The sequence below is a fragment of the Natator depressus genome, chromosome 1 (assembly GCF_965152275.1).
Source record: "Natator depressus isolate rNatDep1 chromosome 1, rNatDep2.hap1, whole genome shotgun sequence".
In the NCBI taxonomy this organism is placed as follows: Eukaryota; Metazoa; Chordata; order Testudines; family Cheloniidae; genus Natator; species Natator depressus.
Window position 1 is genome coordinate 77,890,097 of NC_134234.1, and position 19,263 is coordinate 77,909,359.

General features: G+C 43.6%; 1 protein-coding gene across 5 annotated transcripts in view; it reads right to left on the reverse strand.

Annotated features, from left to right (window-relative positions):
* Nucleotides 1-19,263, reverse strand: part of KLF12 (KLF transcription factor 12) — a 351,939-nt gene that overhangs the window by 112,791 nt on the left and 219,885 nt on the right. For all 5 annotated transcript variants that reach the window (XM_074962008.1, XM_074962013.1, XM_074962001.1 and 2 more), the window contains one exon: nucleotides 12,622-13,165. In XM_074962008.1, coding sequence (XP_074818109.1) covers nucleotides 12,622-13,165 — 544 coding nt within the window. The remainder of the gene's footprint in view (nucleotides 1-12,621; nucleotides 13,166-19,263) is intronic.

A 19,263-nucleotide genomic window follows, 5' to 3' on the forward strand; every position in this document is an offset into this window, starting at 1 on the left:
CACATTCACAAGACTCTCAACAATACTGTTATTATTCTGGATGTGGGCTTGCTGCACTAACAATAAAGTACTGGAAAATATAATTTAATAAATTATTCAGCCTATAGGTCTTTAGATCAATGTTTTATGACTTGCCAGGGCACAGAAACATTGTCAGAACCCGCTCAAATACTAACAGGATCAGTGAACTGGTAAGCTCAGGTCCTGGACCATGTTAAAAAAAGAATATGTATTCCTGAATCCCAAAAACTCTACCTACACAGCAGCACCACCAACGTGCACACCTCATCCAATAGCCACAGCCCGCCACAACCCCTCATTTTATCACCCATTTGCCTGGGGACTAGAAGCATCAACTAATGTTCACATATGTCTGCCTTGGGAGGAGAAAGAGTATAGTTGTCTTCCTCCCACAAGGTGGAGAAGAATGTGGGTGTCTGCCTGAACTAGCATTAATGGCTGCCAATGTTTCAAAAACCCCTGAATAATCCCAAATCCAGGAAATTCAAATACTAAATAGAGGGACTTGTGCTCATCTCCCCATGAAGTTAATGCCAGGAAATAGGTTAGAATTACAAATGTCTGGTCACATGCCATAACTTGAAGTCTATTCCCAGAGTGAGGGTGGGCGTGACCGCTATATCAAGACTGGGCATTTCCTTTGAAGTTACGTCCCTCAAAGGCCTAGAGATCGTGGCTTAGGATAGCCAAGTGACACACTGGATGTTGGTCTCTAAAGTTCAGTGAACACCACCTTGACATATTTTTTATTATGCCTGGGCACACCATTGTCATAGAACTGGGTGCCGTCAGCTGTGGACACTGCAGAATGCTAGAGGGCAGGATGCCCTGCTGCAACATCCTGTCTTAGCTGAGAGGATCAAGCTCACCACCATGAATAATGACAGGAAGGGAAAAGTACACAAATATCAATATTGCTCTTTGTGATGAGAGTTATCTATTAGATTTCCAGCCACATAAGGTAAAAAGATAGTCTATCTATAATCCACACCCAACAATTTGATACTAACCATTTCTGAATATTGCCATCCATGACAGGTTTAGGAATCCAGCAGCCAGTCACTAGGGAGGGAAATACTGGAGCAGAATGTCATATATCCTGCTACATATTTCCAACAATGGAAGCAGCACCTCCAGATACAGATGCACACGAAGCATTTCAAAGAAAACCCTTTGAGACTGGATATTGTGCTCTAGTTTATGTAATATACTTTTGGACAGCTGTATTGGGAAACCAAATCCTTGCTTTATAGACATAACAAATGTACTCATTGTGGGAAAGATGTCATTTACTTCCCCCCGCCCCCCCACCTCACAAGCAGATAACTACTACATGGAACACATATCAGATATTGTCCCTCCTATTTAACGTTCATTATCTTCATTTTTTGCTTTTGAAAATACTCCGAGAACACTAATCAGATTTTAAATTAAAACAGCTTGCTGTCTGGTAGGGCCAACAGAACTGGTCGATGTATTTAATAAAACTTTATGTACAAAGCAGCAGTATCCATGAACTTAATGGTCAGAATATAGAGTCTACAGGGGTAATTTTTATTACAATTTATAGTGAGATTATCCATACTCTACAGTTTTCAGATTTTATTGAGATTTTTATGAGTCTATGTGGCTGCAGCAGTTAACTGCACTAGGCATAGCAATGGTTCATGGTGAATGGGAACTGGCATCCTCATACATATTATGTTACTAATCTACCATAAGATATTAATTGTCATTGTCCAATCTAAGGCATTATTTAAAATCATTTCACAAGTAAAATAATTTGCTGTAGCTTAATAGCGGTGTGTATATACAACTATGGATGGATGTAATGTATGCACATATTTATGTATCTCCGTCCATCTGTGTGTACATATATAAACATGAACATTGATTTTTCTTTAAACAACCGACTTCTTTTCACTTTAAACTGTCTGAATGTCATAAAACTCTCTCTCATGTATATGAAACCGAACTACTGAAGCTATTAAAATCTAAATCACACCAATCATCTAATATACAAATACTCCATCACCAACATAAAACAAACCAGGGAAAACAACAAGAAAAAATATATTCAGGGAATAACTTGAACAACATATGGCAGAGGAACTATAAGGCAGTAAGAGATTCAAGTTTACAACTAACACACTTCAAGAATCCATCGGTATATAAGTTACTTTGGCCCCCCCAGAAAATTTTCAGTAATTTGGCCCAAATGACACTAAAATTTAGAGGTGTATCAAACAAATAGGAGCTTAAGGGAGCAGAAGGCAGATCAATTGTACCAGGGCCCTCAGTCTGTAACATCTGTGTAAATAAAGTGAAATGGGAGAGGGTGGGACTCCAGCAAACATGAGGTACTGGGCCCCCAAATTTCTCTTGATGGGCCTGGTTACATATATGTTTTGTTCATATCCTAAACTGTATCACTTATATCAAAATAACAACTTTGGGGCTCAGTTCTAGCTTTTTTTACTATGATGTGCGCTGATGGGGATGCAAAGTTGTAGTAATTCTTTATGCACAAAGCAGGCAACGGCCAAATGCCTCAGGGCATACTCAGCAGCCCTCCTTATACTTGCTACAGAAAGATTTAGAGCAGAGATGGGCAAACTACAGCGGGCCTGATCCTCCTGCCCAGCCCCTGAGCTCCTGGCCCAGGAGGCTAGCCCCCGGCCCCTCCCCTGCTGTTCCCCCTTCCCCGCAGCCTCAGCTCACTGCCTCGGCGCAATGCTCTGGGCAGCGGGGCTACGAGCTCCTGGGGCAGCGCAGCTGCAGAGCCCGGCCTGATCCAGTGCTCTGTGCTGCGTGGTGGTGTGGCTGGCTCCAGCCGGGCGGCGTGGCTGTAGCGCTGCCAGCCACCGGTGCTCCAGGTAGCGTGGTAAGGGGGAAGTGGGTTTGGATAGAGGGGGCAGTTCAAGAGGGTGGTCTGGGCGGGGGTGTGGATAGGGGGCAGGGCGGTCAGAGAGTGGGGAACAGGGGGCTTGAGTGGGGGCAGGGGTCCCGGGGGGACAGTCAGGAAGGAGAGGGGGCATTGGAAGGGGTGGCGGGGGGCAGTCAGGGGCAGGGGTTCCGGGGGGTGGTCAGGGGACAGAGAGCAATGGATGGGCAGGAGTCTCGGGGGGGGGCATCAGGGGACAGGGAGCAGGAGGGGGTGGATGGGGCAGAGGTCCCAGGGGGGCTATCAGGGGGCGAGAAGCGGGGGGGTGGATAGGGGCTGTTTGGGGAGGCACAACCTCGCCTAACCGGTCCTCCATACAATTTTGGAAACCCGATGTGGCCCTCAGGCCAAAAAGTTTGCCCGTCCCTGATTTAGAGTGTATCCCTCCCTGCCACCCCCCCAAAACAGCAGCAACAAACTATCTCCAGGTGCTAGCAAATATGGTATAGGAAGGAATGAGATGTAGACATGTCTCCTCTCTTTCAGACGTGTGAGGAGGAACTGGAAAGCCAGGTGGGCTCAAGTAGGGAGAAGCATCCAGCATCTTCACTCCTCCTACTGAGATCTGTGTGTGGTTTGAACATTCTGGTGCCAGCCTCCCTGCAGGACTGGTGCAGCACCAAACACTCTATTGGTGCCAAACAAACAATACATTTAAGAATGAAATATAGTCTTTTAAGAGGTCAAAATGTTTTGAACAAATGAATCAGTAGTTCCAGATGGGACAAAACTGAATTAGACATTGGCAAGTCTTTAGTATTTATTTTAAAATTAAAATAAAAGTCTTGTTCTGTAGGAGTCATCATACATAAGCACTATTATTTTATTCTGCTTTCCTTAAAAACAGCCTCTGTCTCAAATGCATGATAAAACATTTTATCCTACCAATGTTTTAATTCCTTCATTCTAGAAGAATTGCTATTCCCCCAGATTCTTAAATAAATGAAGCGCCTACAGCAATGTGAATTCCACCCTAGGACGTAAGTCTCTTCTCTTTCTGTTTCACTCTCTGGCTACTCACTGCCATTCATTTGCTCCTTTCCCAGAACCACTGATGGTTCTGCAAAACAAAGCAGCGGGTGTATTCAGCTTGCAAATGTTTTAGATATCCAGTGAATGCATAGGAGGAAGCTTGGGTGGAGTGTGTTCAGCCTCAATGGATTTTTGTGCACACCCAAAAGAAAAAAAAATAGCAGAGAAACTCCACAGGTCAAAACTAACAGTGAATGGAGATGCAGAGGGATGGAAAAATCAACCTTTCCACATAAAACAACAAACACAGTTTATACAGACCCATATTACTAGACCTTTAGAGTCATGGTACAACTTAAATAGTCTTTATTGTTGAGTTTCTAACTTTATAGTATAAACTGCTACTTAAGACAAACGGTCTCCTATGGAGTGCATCCTTAACAGCTAAAAAGACTCTATTACCAACTTACGGGGGAGTAAAAATAGTCTAGTAATGGGGTATTTCCTACTGTAAATATTGGGAATACCTACCCAAACTAGTAATGTTTTTCTTACTGATTAATATCTTAGCTACTGGAGAACATATAAAAGAACTTTTTAAATATATGTGGAATATGATGTAATAGGATGCAACAGAGGTACTCCTGAGATGGGCCTAAAATACACTATACACACACACACACACAATTACATTAAAACAAGTATGTGATCATATGCTAAAGTGGTCTGAATTAAGGTTACATGAGCAACCTTAATTCAGGTATTTCCCAACTTTTGAGTGCTTACCTTTGTTACCTTAATGTTTTCTAAACATTGGTTTTTTGGGATGAAATTTCCTAAGTTTTAAAAAACTTTAAACACTGAAAAAACAAATATATCATTGTGTGAAACACCACCTCCCCACCACCACTTGAGTAATGGAGTGAGTGGTAGCATTAGAAGGCTGTTATCTTCCATGAGGACCTGCCACTAGAGGTGGATGGAGAGCCATAATTTGCCAGTGGGTTTCACATGTATTTTCTGACAGTAAATGAATGGTGATACAAATAATGGGATCAGTTTCAGGTTCTGTGAGGGAATGGTGCTCTGCTGGTTACCAACCCTTCTGCCCCTCTCTCCCAGAGCTTCTCCTCTGTCTTCTTCTGCTGCTGTCACCATCTCCTGTATGTCTCCTCTCTTCCCCCCCGCCCCCCAGCCCAACTCCTTCCTCCTTCCCATCCCCAGCTCTTATCCTCTCCAGTTCTTCTCCTGCACCTCCTGCTCCTGTCCAAAGCTCTTGCTTCTATCCTCCCCCTTCCCTGCCCCTTTACACTCCTATTCTCCTCCCCAGTTCCCACCTTGCGTCTCTTCCCCTTCTCCCACCCTCCATCCTTCCCTCCTCACACATCTGGATTTAAGCCAGGCTGTTTCCTCCTTTCCCTTTCATATTGCCTAGTTACCAGCAGGGGGATCATTGAGAGCAGAGGAGGAAGTCTCCCTATCCTGAGTTCTTGGGCTCAGCACCAGTTTCCCACCACAGCCAGGAAAAGCATTTTCAGTCCCAGATGGAGTCCCAGATGGAGCATGCTCAGTTGCTCTCCCGGGATGATGTGCACCAATCAGTTGACGTGTAGGAGCTAGGAGGGGTTGAAGCTCAGTGCAGATAGAATCTTCCGTGAATTTAGCTGTCTGACTATAACATGACCATCTATTTGAGCATGTGTGAACTGAGATTTTTTTCAGAGGCTCATAAGTTGGCTACATTTGTGCAAATTTCCACAGGGAGGGCAAAAGGCACATCCCTGATGAAAAGGTGACACCTTCAGCCATATTTCAAGTTCCTGAGCCAGGGTGGAGGTGCTAGAACTTCTCAACAAAACAGTTGTACAACTTTTTTAACATTACAAATCAATGTATTTTCCCTTAATCTTGCTTTCCTAAACTGCTGAACTGTTTTAGCTGAAACTCCCAAACACCAAAATCAGCCTGAAGCAAACACCTGGCATGGAAAATTTCAGCCCAAATGGTTAAAGTCTGACAAAGTGATGAGCAAGTGAATAAAATATCAGGCAAACTTAAGTATAGGTCAACTACAGGTGCTACCTGCACCTTTACTTATCTCTTATAGCAGGGGTGCCCAAACTTCCTGTCACAAGCCCCCTTACCAGTTATGGAATCTGTCTACGTCCCCCCTCCATTACTGCACAGTTGGCTCAGCAGAGGAGTTTCGGCTGAAGGCAGAGCTGGGGGCTACCCTGGGGATGGGGGAGGAGCTTGGGCTAGAGGCAGAGCTGGGTTGGGGGTGGAGAGGGAATGAGGGAGGAACTGGGCTGAGGCGGAGCAAGGGTGGAGTGGAGCTGGGGCTGGAGCTGGGTTGGGGGCGGAGTGGAGCTGGGGCTGGGGTTAGGGGGCACTCCACCTCTGCTTTCTGTGGGGGCTGTCCCAGGCCCCTCCACATAATCCCCCGAATGTTCCTCCTCTGTGCTCCTTAAGGGGTGTGCTCCACAGTTTGGGGACCACTGCCTTATATCAACGGTCATCATTGCTGAACAGAAATATTTTACTCAAGTCTCTCAGGAGTCTTTAACATGTTGGAATGCTTTATATACTCCTGAGGGAATTCTGCGCTAAAAAATTAAAAATTCAGCACCAAAATAATAACAATTCTGCACACAATATTTACAATTTTACAAAATTCTGCAAATTTTATATGTCAATAAATAAATATGGAGGCTCCAGCATGGCAGTGGGGAGCACAGGCCACTGGCTGCATGGAGGAGGGAGATCACCCTGCAGGCCCCTACCCCAGTATACAGACTTGATGGTGAGGCTGCACCTGACCCTGACATAGTGCAAGGGCTGAGCCTGCCCCAAAAACACCCTGGGGCCGTGCCCCTCCGTGCTAGGTGCACCAGATGTGGGCAGACAGGTTTAGTCAGGCAGGATCCATGTGTGGAGGGGCTTAGTGTGGGGGGATCCAGGTGTGTGGTGAGAGGGTTCCGTGTGGGGCAATCTGGGTACAAGTGGCTCAGTGGGGGATCTGGGGTGTGGGGGTGACTTGGATGCACAGGGGCTTATTCTGGGGGAGTTCCAGGTGCTGGGGCAATGGGACTCTGCAGCGGGGTTCAGGTGAAGGTGACTGGGGCTCAGCAGAGGGGCCTGGGTGCCGGGTGGGGGTCCAGATGCAAGGGGTGGAGCTCGGCAGGGGATCCAGATACAGGAGGATGGGGATCCGTAGGGGGGGTCCAGGTGTGGGGAGTCCAGCGGGTGAGTCCAGGTGTGTACAGGGTGGGGCTTTTCGGGATGGGGTTCAAGTGCGGGAGGCTCACTGGGGGGTAGTCTGGGTGCAGGGGTGGAGGTCTGGATGCAGGAGTGAGGGGCTTGGCAGGGGTCCGGAGGCAGGGGTGGTGGGGCTCGGCAAGGTGGTGGTTTGGGTGCGGGGAGCTTGTCGGGGGCATCTGGGTATGGGGGGCTCTGGATGCACAGGGGTTGGGCAAATGGGGGAGCAGCTCCCTGAGGCTGAGGAGTGATCAGGGAGGGAAGTAGAGGAGGGGGTGTGGAGCAAATGGGGGAGTAGCTCCCCATGGCTGAAGAGTGATGGAGGCTCGGCAGAGTGGGGGCTCAGGTGTGGGGCACTTGGTGGGGAGGGGTTCTGGGTGGAGGGGTGAGGCACATCGAGGGGTCTGGGTATGTGGGGAGTCCGGATACACTGGGGTTGGGTGGATGGGGGTGGATGTGATCCTGCACCATCTGGGGCATTGCCAGTCTCGCCCCCACCGCCCCAGCAGTGCTTTACCTCTCCGTTGGCTGCTCCAGATGTCCGAAATCTCATACCCATGCTACTGGGGAGGGGCACGTGACTGCTCTTGCGGCTTCCCTTTGCTCCCCCCATCATTTTCTGCAGGGACGCAAAGAAATCTGGGGGCGGGGGTAGAGGATGACATGAATTCTGCAAGAGCAGCGGTGCAGAATTCTCCCAGGAATATTTATTGCAGTAACCAGTAATAATGGTCACCACTTACCACACAAAAAGCATTTCCCAAAGTTGTTGATAAACCACAATGTAGTTGTCCTAATCCTGCAGCGCTTACTGCGGTAAAACACCAGTTGAAGTAAAGAGGAGCTTTGCCTGAGAAAGGACTGTGGGGTAGGACCCATTGGAAATAATATTCCTAACTCTATGTCTATACCTTCTTTTACTATATATAGAAAAATAGAAGTAAATTATTCAGACCTTTTAGCCAGGCCACTTCACTGTGAGTGGTCCCTTGAAATATGCGTTATGCTAAACAGTCTGTTCCACCTTGTATTTAGCTGTGACACTCCGAGTAAGTTTTCTTGACCTGAAAAAGAGCTCTGTGTAGCTCAAAAGCTTATCTCTCACCAACAGAAGCTGGTTCAATAAAAGATATTACCTCACCCACCTTGTCTTTCCCTGCATTAACATTGGAAGGTCGCTCCTTACCCCTCAGTTTATCCAGGTTCCATCAAATATTTTTATGCATCCTTATTAAGCCAACATTTTTGTTAAATAAGATTTTTTTCTGAAACTACCTATTAATAATAGTGTCGTTCCGTAACAGTCTGCAAAGTCCCACTGATGCCAACGGCAGGTGTTGATGCACAGCATGACTGGGTCTAAGTCAGTGTGGGTTTGATGGTGCTGAGCAGCCTCAACTCCCACTGACTGCAGTAAGAGCTCAGGGCTCTAAGCACCTCTCAGGCTCAGGCTCTGCTTGCAGACTGGGACTTTTCTTCTTTGTTATAGGTAATTACTCCATGTCCCCCCCCCCAAAAAGCATGTAAATGCATAAGATAAGAGCTGAAAGTTTAAAGGAGATATAGTCCTAAAATGCTATATTAACACTTTTGGTGTGACAGTCAGAATACGGCAGACACAGAAATGAGAATGCAACTTTGTTTGTATACTGTATACATTTTCAAATTTCTGTGTACTGGTCAGTAACCAGTAAAATGAATGAGTAAGTGTTGGAGCAGCTCCTGTATAATGAAAACGTAAAAAAAGTTTGAATTTTAAAATTGTTTTTCAAAGGGGAATTCACGAGTTTTGTACACACACACGCGCATGCGCGCTCACGCTCATTAAGTCTGTGGACAAACTATGTTTCTTTGCATTCACACCTGGCCCTCAGTTTTGGAGAAAGAGTTTGAAATAATGGAGGAACATGCAAATGGGGCATTTCAGACATGAGTTGAGATGGAAGATAGTCAAGATGACACTCAAACAGTAATCAGCAAGATAAGGAGGAGAATCAGGACAGTAAATAAGAGGAATAAAGCAGAGGAGGAGATCCTGAAGGTATTGAAGGGAAAAGAGAATTCAAGCAGAATAAGAACAGAGAAGTGTCCTCTTGACTTAGCTAGAAGGCAGCAATTAGGGATCAGGGAAGTTTTGTTGGAGAGAAGAGAATCCAGATTGTATGGTTCAAGGAAAGAGATAGGGGAAGAAATGTAGGTGGTAGGAGCAGAGAGCACATTTCAGTGCTTGGGCAAAAGGATCGTTTGGAGATGAGATTTTAGAGATCAAGGGAATGTTTTCTTAATATATGTTTTTAGTCAAAACAAAAGTAGCTGGATGGATGGCTGGGCAAGGAGACAGAAGAAGAGGAAAACACACTCAACAATAAAACCTATGGCACTGATAGAGAAAAGTATTTATTCTGCAAAGCACTTAAACAAGTGCTTAACTTTAAGCATATGCTTAAGTGTCAATGAAGTCAACAGGACTTAAGCATGTGCTTAAGCACTTTCCTGAATTGGGCCTACTAACACAAATACTACTTTTGACTTGGATAAAAGCAAGGCACAAAGAATGCACAGATTAAGAGCTAAATTCTGCCATTGACAATTGCTCATGTTAACTGAAGGCAGAACTGGTCTCTAAACATTTCTTTTTACATTTATATAAATTGTCAACCATCAGGTGAAAGTTGAAGGCACACACAGATTTACATAGTTCTGAATCTGCATGTGTCATTCATTTGACTGGAGGATATTGGCACCAGTTTAAATTTCAGAGCAATGCCCTTTTATTATCCGTATATATTTATTACTTACGGTATGTTAACCAAAAAAGCTCATCATTGAATTTAAACTGTGATGTGCATATATGAAATTAAGGTTTAGCTGTTAATTTATGCAAAATATTTGGTTTATTGCCTTTCTTATTTGTATTGGTTTACATAACAAAGAAAGAAAACACATGCCAGAAAGAGCTAACAAAGGATGGCTACCTATTGTGGATTGTTACCAGTATCAGGGGGTAGCCGTGTTAGTCTGTATCCACAGTTTTTGTGGATTGTTACCATTATCCTTTTATTATAATTATTCAGATTAACTTGTACATTTCTATCAGAAATATCAGTGACAGCAGAAAGGGTGCAGCTGAAGAGAAAAAATTAAAGGACAGCTTAATCCCTTCTTTTTCTCTAGCTGTACATTTAAGAGGTGCAGTGGTGCTGGGTAACGATCTCTGCCAATAATAGCACAAAGGAGAGGTTGTTTGGGTAGCTCAGTATGTCTGCATCTGAAGCTTGTGGGCTGAAATCCCTACAGTACACTAAATTCTGGAATTTTGCTGGTGAACGGGGGTAGTGAGTTTCCACTCTCACAAACTGGGAAAGTACTGACTACAGATGTAGTTGTAACCATTGCCAGTTATCACCTTTGAAAAGTAAACCAACAGTTTCTGTACCTCAGGACAATACTTGTCAAGCTCAAGGTCAGATTCAGCTCAATCCCAATGCAAAACTCCAAAACCAAACATCAAGTCAAGATTATTTATTTTACAACTGTTTGACAGTATGTTGCACCATGCTGCTTTCATTTATCATGTTTTACATAATGGCATAGGGCCCTAAAATTATGTCATTGTGTAAAGCGTAATAAAATGTCCTAAACCATCATCATTTCCAGTCTCAGAACAAAAACCAGATATATTCTGAGTTAGTTTTGCATGTTCTGAGCCTATAAAGAGGATAAGTTCCATTTTTAGAAGAGGCTTGGCTAGTTGACTTCCATACTAAAGCTAGGGGACTGAGGCAATGGGAGGGGAAAAGCAAAGATTTATGTACAACATGATGCTACTAAAAAACATAAAACCGCACTACTGCCATCAAACATAATAATATTACACCAGAAATAGACAGAAGAGTCAAAAGAAACAATCCTTTGGGACTGACTGCATGAATCTCTTAATTAAGCAATAAGAAACTCTAGGGATATTATAAAGCATAATGCTAAATGCTTTTCTGTCTCATGAGCCCTAAAAGTGAGATTAAACTATTAATACTCTCCCCTTCAGCTTGGAGCAACAGCTCATTTGGGGGGGGGGTGCGGAAATGTGTCCATGTTCTACTTAGCAACATTCAATGATCCTTGATTCTAGCCTCCCTCATGTTCCCACCATTACCACTAATACCTTATGAAGCACCAAACACCATAGTATCTAGACCAGAGGTGGGCAACCTGTGGCCTGCATGCAGCCCATCAGGGTAATCGGATTCCAGGCCGTGAGACATCTTGCTGACATTGACCGTCCACAGGCACGGCCCACCGTAGCTCCCAGTGGCCGCGGTTCGCCGTTCCTGGCCAATGGGAGCTGTGGGAAGCAGCAGCTAGCACTTCCCTGCGGCCCGCGCTGCTTCCCAAAGCTCCCATTGGCCAGGAACGGTGAACTGCGGCCACTGGGAGCTGCGGGGGGGCCATGCCTGAGGACAGTTAACGTCAGCAAAATGTTTCACGGCCTGCAAGCATATTACCCTGATGGGCCACCCTTCTCCTGTCTCCCTTCCTCCCCACATCTCATCAAAACTACTCCTCTTCTGCTCTTCCAATTCCTTACATTTCCACCTCACCTATAACTTCTGTGTCATTTTCTTGCTCTCTCCCTTTGCCCTTACAAATCTTCAGCTCTTCTCCACTCTCATTTTCCCCCTCTTTGGAGATCTTTCTCAGTGCAGGCCCACTGTTCAGCCCGCACTCTCCTCATGCATTCTCTCATACTTTCATGCATGCATCTTGGGTTCTATTTCCGTAAAACTGATTTGCACTATTCACATTCCCTGTTTTCTCCTTCCATTCTACTGTTCATTCTAACAGAAACAACCTGAGGCAGGGTCTCCCACTGGCCCTCCTTAAGCTGAATGAAACCTGGCTCTATACCTTCCACTCCGCATCTGTCACTGGTTTTTGCTTTGGAGACCTTTCCTTCTCATACTCCTGCAAAAGGGCTGTTCTCAAATTGAATCTCTCTTTGCCTCACTCCTTTGGTCCATTCCAACTATCTGTTTTCTCCCTGTCCTTCTGAGTGGCTTTTTACTACTTTCCCGTCCTCCTATTCCCTAATTTCAGTGCCAGGCACTCAAATACCAAAGTGATGATTATTAGTCATGATAGAAAAAATGTATCTCTGGTGCCACTCTATTGACTCCAATTAAGTTACACCTGGGATGAATCTGGCCCCATCTGTTCTTTAGTTTTAAGGTTTTTTAAATTTTGTGGTAAAATAAGCTTCAGCAGATGAAAAAAATAGGTTTATAAAGTTAACAATGTTTTAAAAAAGAATATTATTCAGCTCCCACAGGTTAATTTATGCTTTACAATGTTGACCAGCCAACTTTACATCTCCTGATATGCAAGTGGTTTCAAATGAGCCTGGGATATGCAAATCCAGTTTGTCTTACCTTTAACATGGCTTCTCCCATCCTCCAACAGCGGTACCACTATAGTGTTATTCATATTTCCCGGTGATCTCACAGCTGTGTAGACTACAGGTACCGACTGCACCACCACTGGAATGCGGTGCACGTGACTCATTTTGTTGGACTGTAAATTCATGGGGCTTGAAGGTGGTACTGGATGGATTATGTGCAAAAACTGCTGGCCTCCAACACCAGATGCAGAGGCCACAAGAGGGCCTGGAGTTAATACTGATGGCACAGATGCCGCTGAAGATACTGATGTTATTACCGTAGGGGAGGAAGCTGGCCGACTAGAAGAAGAAGAAGTTGAAGTAGAAGAAGGAGAGGAGGCTGATGCTGTCATGGAAACCGGTGAAGATGAGGCTGCTGTAGGGGATGACCTGGCTTTGTTTATTGACAAGTCCACTGGTTCAGTTTGTGTCTGGAAATGGTCTGTAGATAATGAATCCTCTGGGGGATCTGCCTTCATGTTATTGAGCAACAAGGGTACAGCTTCCATGTCTGGATAGTTGTGGACGTTTGGAGACTGTGGGGGGAAAAAAAGAAACATGTTTATATTTTTAGTCGCTGATATTAAATATTTGGCTAAGACAATTTAAACATTTAATTGACAATGCACATTTAACATGCAGTTCACACTTGGTTCTTAAGGCGACTGGAGTTTTGTTTCTGTTCAATGTGGCAGCTCATGGCTGAAGGGGCAAAACATCACAGTATAAGTTGAAAAATATGTGTACTTCATCAGCAATATAAAATCCAACTAATATTTCCACATCATTGAATCGGAACAACATTTCTCTACTGGCTTACCATTAATAGTAGACAGGATTTGATTCCAGATTGCAACACTGCAAAATAACCTGTAAAAAGCAATTGCTGGGCTTTTTCAGACCTCAGTTAATCTAATAAAACTCTTTCATACAAAGATACAATTAGTAACCTTTCTGTGTGTTTCTTCTACATCTAGGCAGCTCAGAATATAGCCTCATAATCTCTAGAATGCTAGATATCTCAGAATATCATTGCTGATGAGCTAATAAGAAATGCCCAAAATCCATTGCTTCAGACATACTAACTAAGCCATTTTTGGCTGTGACATATGTTTCTTGTTTGATTTTAACTTAGCCTCTAGGTGTCTGAATTCCCCATCCATAAAATGGGGATAACAATTCTTTTTTTTTTTTTTTTGCCCTCCCCATGCTCCCTTCACATATTTTTAAATGGTAAGATCTTTGGGTCAGGGATAGTCTCTCTATATATGTATGAATGATATGTACTTATGTATAAATGTACACCCATCTCTGTTGGGGCCTCCACATGCTATTGTAGTACAAATAATCAAAACAATATTATATGGATAATGAGAATAATGCACACTTCAACAGATAATTCTACACACACATACAGGATAGAAAATACCATGCTTCAGGGCATACACCAATCACTGACTAACGTGGTTATAAAGAAATATTCTTAATGAGAAAATTATTCCATAATTGTCCACTACTTACTCTTGTGCCTTCCTTTGAAGCATCATCTGAACTACGTGGACCACTGGTCTGAGAATTTCTATGTTGATTTTGCGGTAAAGTGGTAAGTAGTTATAAGAATGGGACAGAGGAAAATGTATCTTTTTGACCATACAATTTACCACATTGAATCAAACACTCATAGATTTTAAGGTCAGAAGGGACCATCATGATCATCTAGTCTGACCTCCTGTACATTGCAGGCCACAGAACCTCACCCATTCCTGACAGTGAACACTTTTTAGCTCTTTTACTTTAAAAAAAAAAATGAAAATTACATACATGATGTAGCGCAGATTGGTTGCTACCACAATCATGTCACACCATTTGGTTAATCTCAAGATCTTAATAAGATCATAATCTTAATGACAAGGTTAATCTCAGAACAGGGCTCTACATTTTATTGTGGTAGTTCTGACTAGTGTTTTGAAATAGCTGGCATGCTGAGACCCCTGCCTATCATATTGACCAGTACTGTCTCATTGTACTACCCCACTTGTCTCCACCTGTTATTTCTTGTCTTATACTTAGTCTGTAAATGCCTTTGGGCAGGTATTGTCCTTTTGTTCTGTGTTTATACAGTGCCTTGCACTAATGGGGTCCTAGTTCCTGTCTTTGTCTCCTAGTGCTACAGTAATACAAATAAGAAGTAACAATAGTAACAACAATAATTTCCACACAATTATACTGAACTAAGCTTCAACTGTGAAACTGCATTTGAAAATTTAACAAACCCCACAAGAATTTCCTAAAACAGAAATGAAAATCCTCAAAAATCAAGAGGGTTTAACCACATCTGTACTTCAGTCAATTCAGGATTCCGATAATTCATTTTAGCATTCATTGTAAGAGACAGCAGGATGCATTTGAAGCCACTGATGCTTTGGAAATCTTGTACGTAAAATAAAAATGGTACAGTCTCAAAAAGTACCCCCTATTTTGTTCGGGTGGATGGGACCACATAGTTCTGCACCACTGCTCCCTGCTTGACACTGACCTACTCCAGAAAGAATCTGCCATTTTGTATGGATCTCTGTCTGCCATCGAGGACATTAATTGAGGTTGCAAAAAGCTCATATATCAGTTGTGTTTGAATTCAAATTCTAAACATTAGATCATCATTATTTTCTGGAAATGTATGGTATGAACAAACATTTTCCACCAAGAAGTACTATTCTAGCCTTAAAAAAGCAGGAACTCTTTGAATGAGAAAATATATTAACCCACATTCTTAAACAAGGTGGGGGGATAGCTGAATTCTCAGCATGTTATTTTTTAGCATCGCCCTAGAAATGTAATTAACTATTGCCTTCCTGTCACTGAACAATGACTTTTACAGTTAAATTTAATTAATCTACCCACTTTTTATTCAGCAATGCAAACCGGAAGGGTCAGAATACCATCGCTAAAGGGATCAGAGGAAAATATAGTTTTAGCTGTCCATTCAGCTTATGAAGAATGTTGAATGAAAAGCCAATGGGGCTCTGTTCCAGCCCTGCCCTTAGCCACCTTTATCACATGAGCTGGTGATGTTGGGACCTAGCACTGAAAAACTGTTTGACATCTGGAAAGGACTTTTGCCATATGGCTACACTGCCAAATTGCTGGCTGGATTTTTTCACCTCTCATCAGGCATCCAGGGAGGTCTGGTTGGAGGGAGCGGGGAGTGTTCACTTAATGGTCACAACTGTGGCAGGTTCCAGTGCAGTTGGTGGGCTAAAAAAGGGTCTGATTACAGATCACTGTAACTCAGTGGGCTGCCTGGGTCTGACCCAGAGTACAGCATGACATGGTGATGGGTGTGCCTCTTTGTCTCACACAGCATTTGGCTGCGCTTATCTCATAGTTCCAGCCTCCAACGTGGGGGTTCTTGGGTATGCTTCATGGTGTAGAACGGGCATTTCTTTCATACTCACCATCAGGGTTTGTAGAGCTTGGGGCCTTGGTGCTCAGTTAACACTGGCACTGGAACAGTCCAGTTGGGTAGTTGGAGGAGTGGGTCCACATTGGTTAAGGGTTTTTACTAAAGTTACTGCCTCTGCATTTAACAATATTCTAATGTACGTCTTGTCTCCCTTTTAAAACTTGAAATCAATACTTCCTATAGTGCTCTGCTTATAAATTTGCCAGTAACAAATACTACCAGGATCTCTATATGTATCAGCCCACTGCTACTAGATTGGAAAAGAAAGTGAATCTGACACATCATAAAAACAAAACAAACAAAAACACCCAAAAATCAAAAACATTATTCTGCATTTCAAGACTATTGTATAAATATGCTGGATGACACCTCATATCATGCTTTTCAAGCCTATCTACACAGAGTTCTACTTTGTCACCTTCCCACTGTTTCCCTGAATTTCACCTTTCCTTGCCATACTTTAGTCTATATTCTAAAGCTGTCTCCCATGTCTATTCTGGTCATGTCACCACTCCTTTGAATCTTTTCCTTGGTTCTTGTCTATATCTAAATGATGTAGGGCTTATAATTTCTGCACACCAAAGACACCTAACAGATCTGGGGAACCAGCAGAGGCTATAAACTCTACAGGACCAGAGAGATTCTTGGCTTCAGCAACCCTTCTGGTGCTGTACAACTTACAAGCTTCACAGGTTACTCAGCCCCAGTAAGACTGTCTACTCTTGTGGAGTTTTTTTGCCCTGCCTGATGGAATTTATAAACTCCAGCAAAGAGCTGTCAGAATCTAAATTCCTCTTGCTCCCTGGCAATGTTCTCACCAGGACAAACGCGTTGTTATAATCTGCATCAAAAGTCCTTGATGAGGACAATGGAATAAACTAAGTTTAGAATTCACACACTGGCTTTGAGACAAGAAGTTAAAAAAAAAAACAAGTCAGAAAACCTCCAATGATTTAGAATAGAATATCAGGGTTGGAAGCATAGAATATCAGGGTTGGAAGGGACCTCAGGAGATCATCTAGTCCAACCCCCTGCTCAAAGCAGGACCAATCCCCAATTTTTGCCCCAATCCCTAAATGGCCCCCTCAAGGATTGAACTCACAACCCTGGGTTTAGCAGGCCAATGCTCAAACCACTGAGCTATTGAATGATCCCATATCACAAACACCTTGTCTGATTACCATCAAACTGTCCCATGTTATTTTCCACATGCAGTGGAACTTAGCAGTTTCAGATAAAATTACTTTGTTCTGGCAAAGTTAAAGGGGAGTAAAAATCAAACTTGTCCTGAAAAACAAGCCACAATCAACCACAATTGCTCCCTCAAAATGGGGCTCAGCCCTCTGTGCTGTCAGAATTAGGGTGGGCTTAAGTGCCATAGCTTTCACCTCTGATTTTCATGCTTGGTGAGCAAGATTTAAGTGACCAAGAATATCTTACTAAGGTTTTCCTAATGCTTCACTTTCAAAAGAAAAACATACTAGATTCCAAATAATGAAAATTACTTAGCATAGCACAAATAATTCTGCTTTAAGTAACACAATGATATACTTGGAACTCTTGTACAAGAAAAAAATGCATGTAGAAAGATTGGATTTAAGGATGTTTAATCTGATAGCTCCGTTTTCCCTCATTAAAATGGAAATTTTTCCTACTTCTTCATACCTTTGGCAACAGCTCAGACTTGGAAATGGGAGAAGTGGTTTAAAAGGAAAAGAGATCCCTTTCCAAATAGCATTAATTTTTAAACACAAGTTTAACAGTGGACACAAATACATTTCATTTTCAAATCACTTATGTTTAAATAATGTAGTTCCAAAGACTGAGTAAGCATTAAAGTTAGTTGTTAATTCCACCTCCATTCCCAAGACTCACAGAAGAAGTACAAAAGAACTTCTCCACTGGCACTGAAGGAAGGCTGGTGACTACTTCTTTCGAAAGCCAATGTTATTTACGGCTTGGCTACACTTGCAAGTTAGAGCGCATTAAAGCAGCCTCAGACACTCTAACTCCCGATGTGTCCACACTGGCAAGGTACAGAGAGCGCCTGGACTCTGCAGCTGGAGCGCTCCTGGTAATCCACTTCCACGAGAAGCATAAAGCTTGCTGTGCCCCAGTGAATAAGGTGTTGCATTACAGTGCTATGATTGGCCTCTGGAAACGTCCCATAATCCCCTGAAGTCAAGTGGCCACTCTTCTCATTGTTTTGAAATTGGCTACATGAATGTGAATACCCCTTTCAAAGCTCCGTTTCTGACAGCCGGCATGCTTATCTGCTCCAGGACAAAGCCAGCCACTAGTGTGGAATGCTGCTGTTGTGAGTGGGTGGGTGGGTGTGTGCGGGGTGAGAGGGGGGAAGGGAGGTCTGCTACTGTCTGAACTTACAAGACAGCATGCTGACATGCTCTCAGCTCCCCAAAACACACTCCCTGTCACACTCCACCCCACCCCCATTTGAAAAGCATGTTGCAGCCACTTGGACACTGGGATAGCTACCACAATGCACTGCTCTTTGTGGCACTGCAAGAGCTGCTAATGTGGCCACGCCAGTGCGCTTGCAGCTAACAGTGTAAACACACGGCAGCGCTTTCCCTGCTGCAGTCTCCAAAGACTGGTTTAACTCCCAGCGCTGTACATCTGCAAGTGTAGCCAGACCCTTAGACTAGGGGTTCTCAAACTGGGAGTCAGGACCCCTCGCGGGGTCACGAGGTTACATGGGGGGTGGGGGTTGCAAGCTGTCAGCCTCCACTCAAAACCCCGCTTTGCTTCCAGTGTTTATAATGGTGTTAAATATATAAAAAATTTTTTTTTTTAATTTATAAGGGGGGGTCACACTCAGAGACTTGCTATGTGAAAGGGCTCACCAGTACAAAAGTTTGAGAACCACTGCCTTAGACCATGGGTTGTCTGGCAGATGAAAGGCAAAAGTGATACATTTCTTGAATGTGAAGCCTAATTCTCTTTGGCATTACTAAGGTCATATCTACACTAGAAAGCTTACAGTGGCACAGCTGTACTGATGCAGCTGTGCTGCTGTAAAATCGCTTGTGTAGCTGCTCCATGCTGACTGGAGAGAGCTCTTCTGTCGATATACTGAAACCACCCCCAACGAGCTATGGTAGCTATGTCAATGGGAGAACTCTTCCGCTGACATAGCACTGTCCACACTGG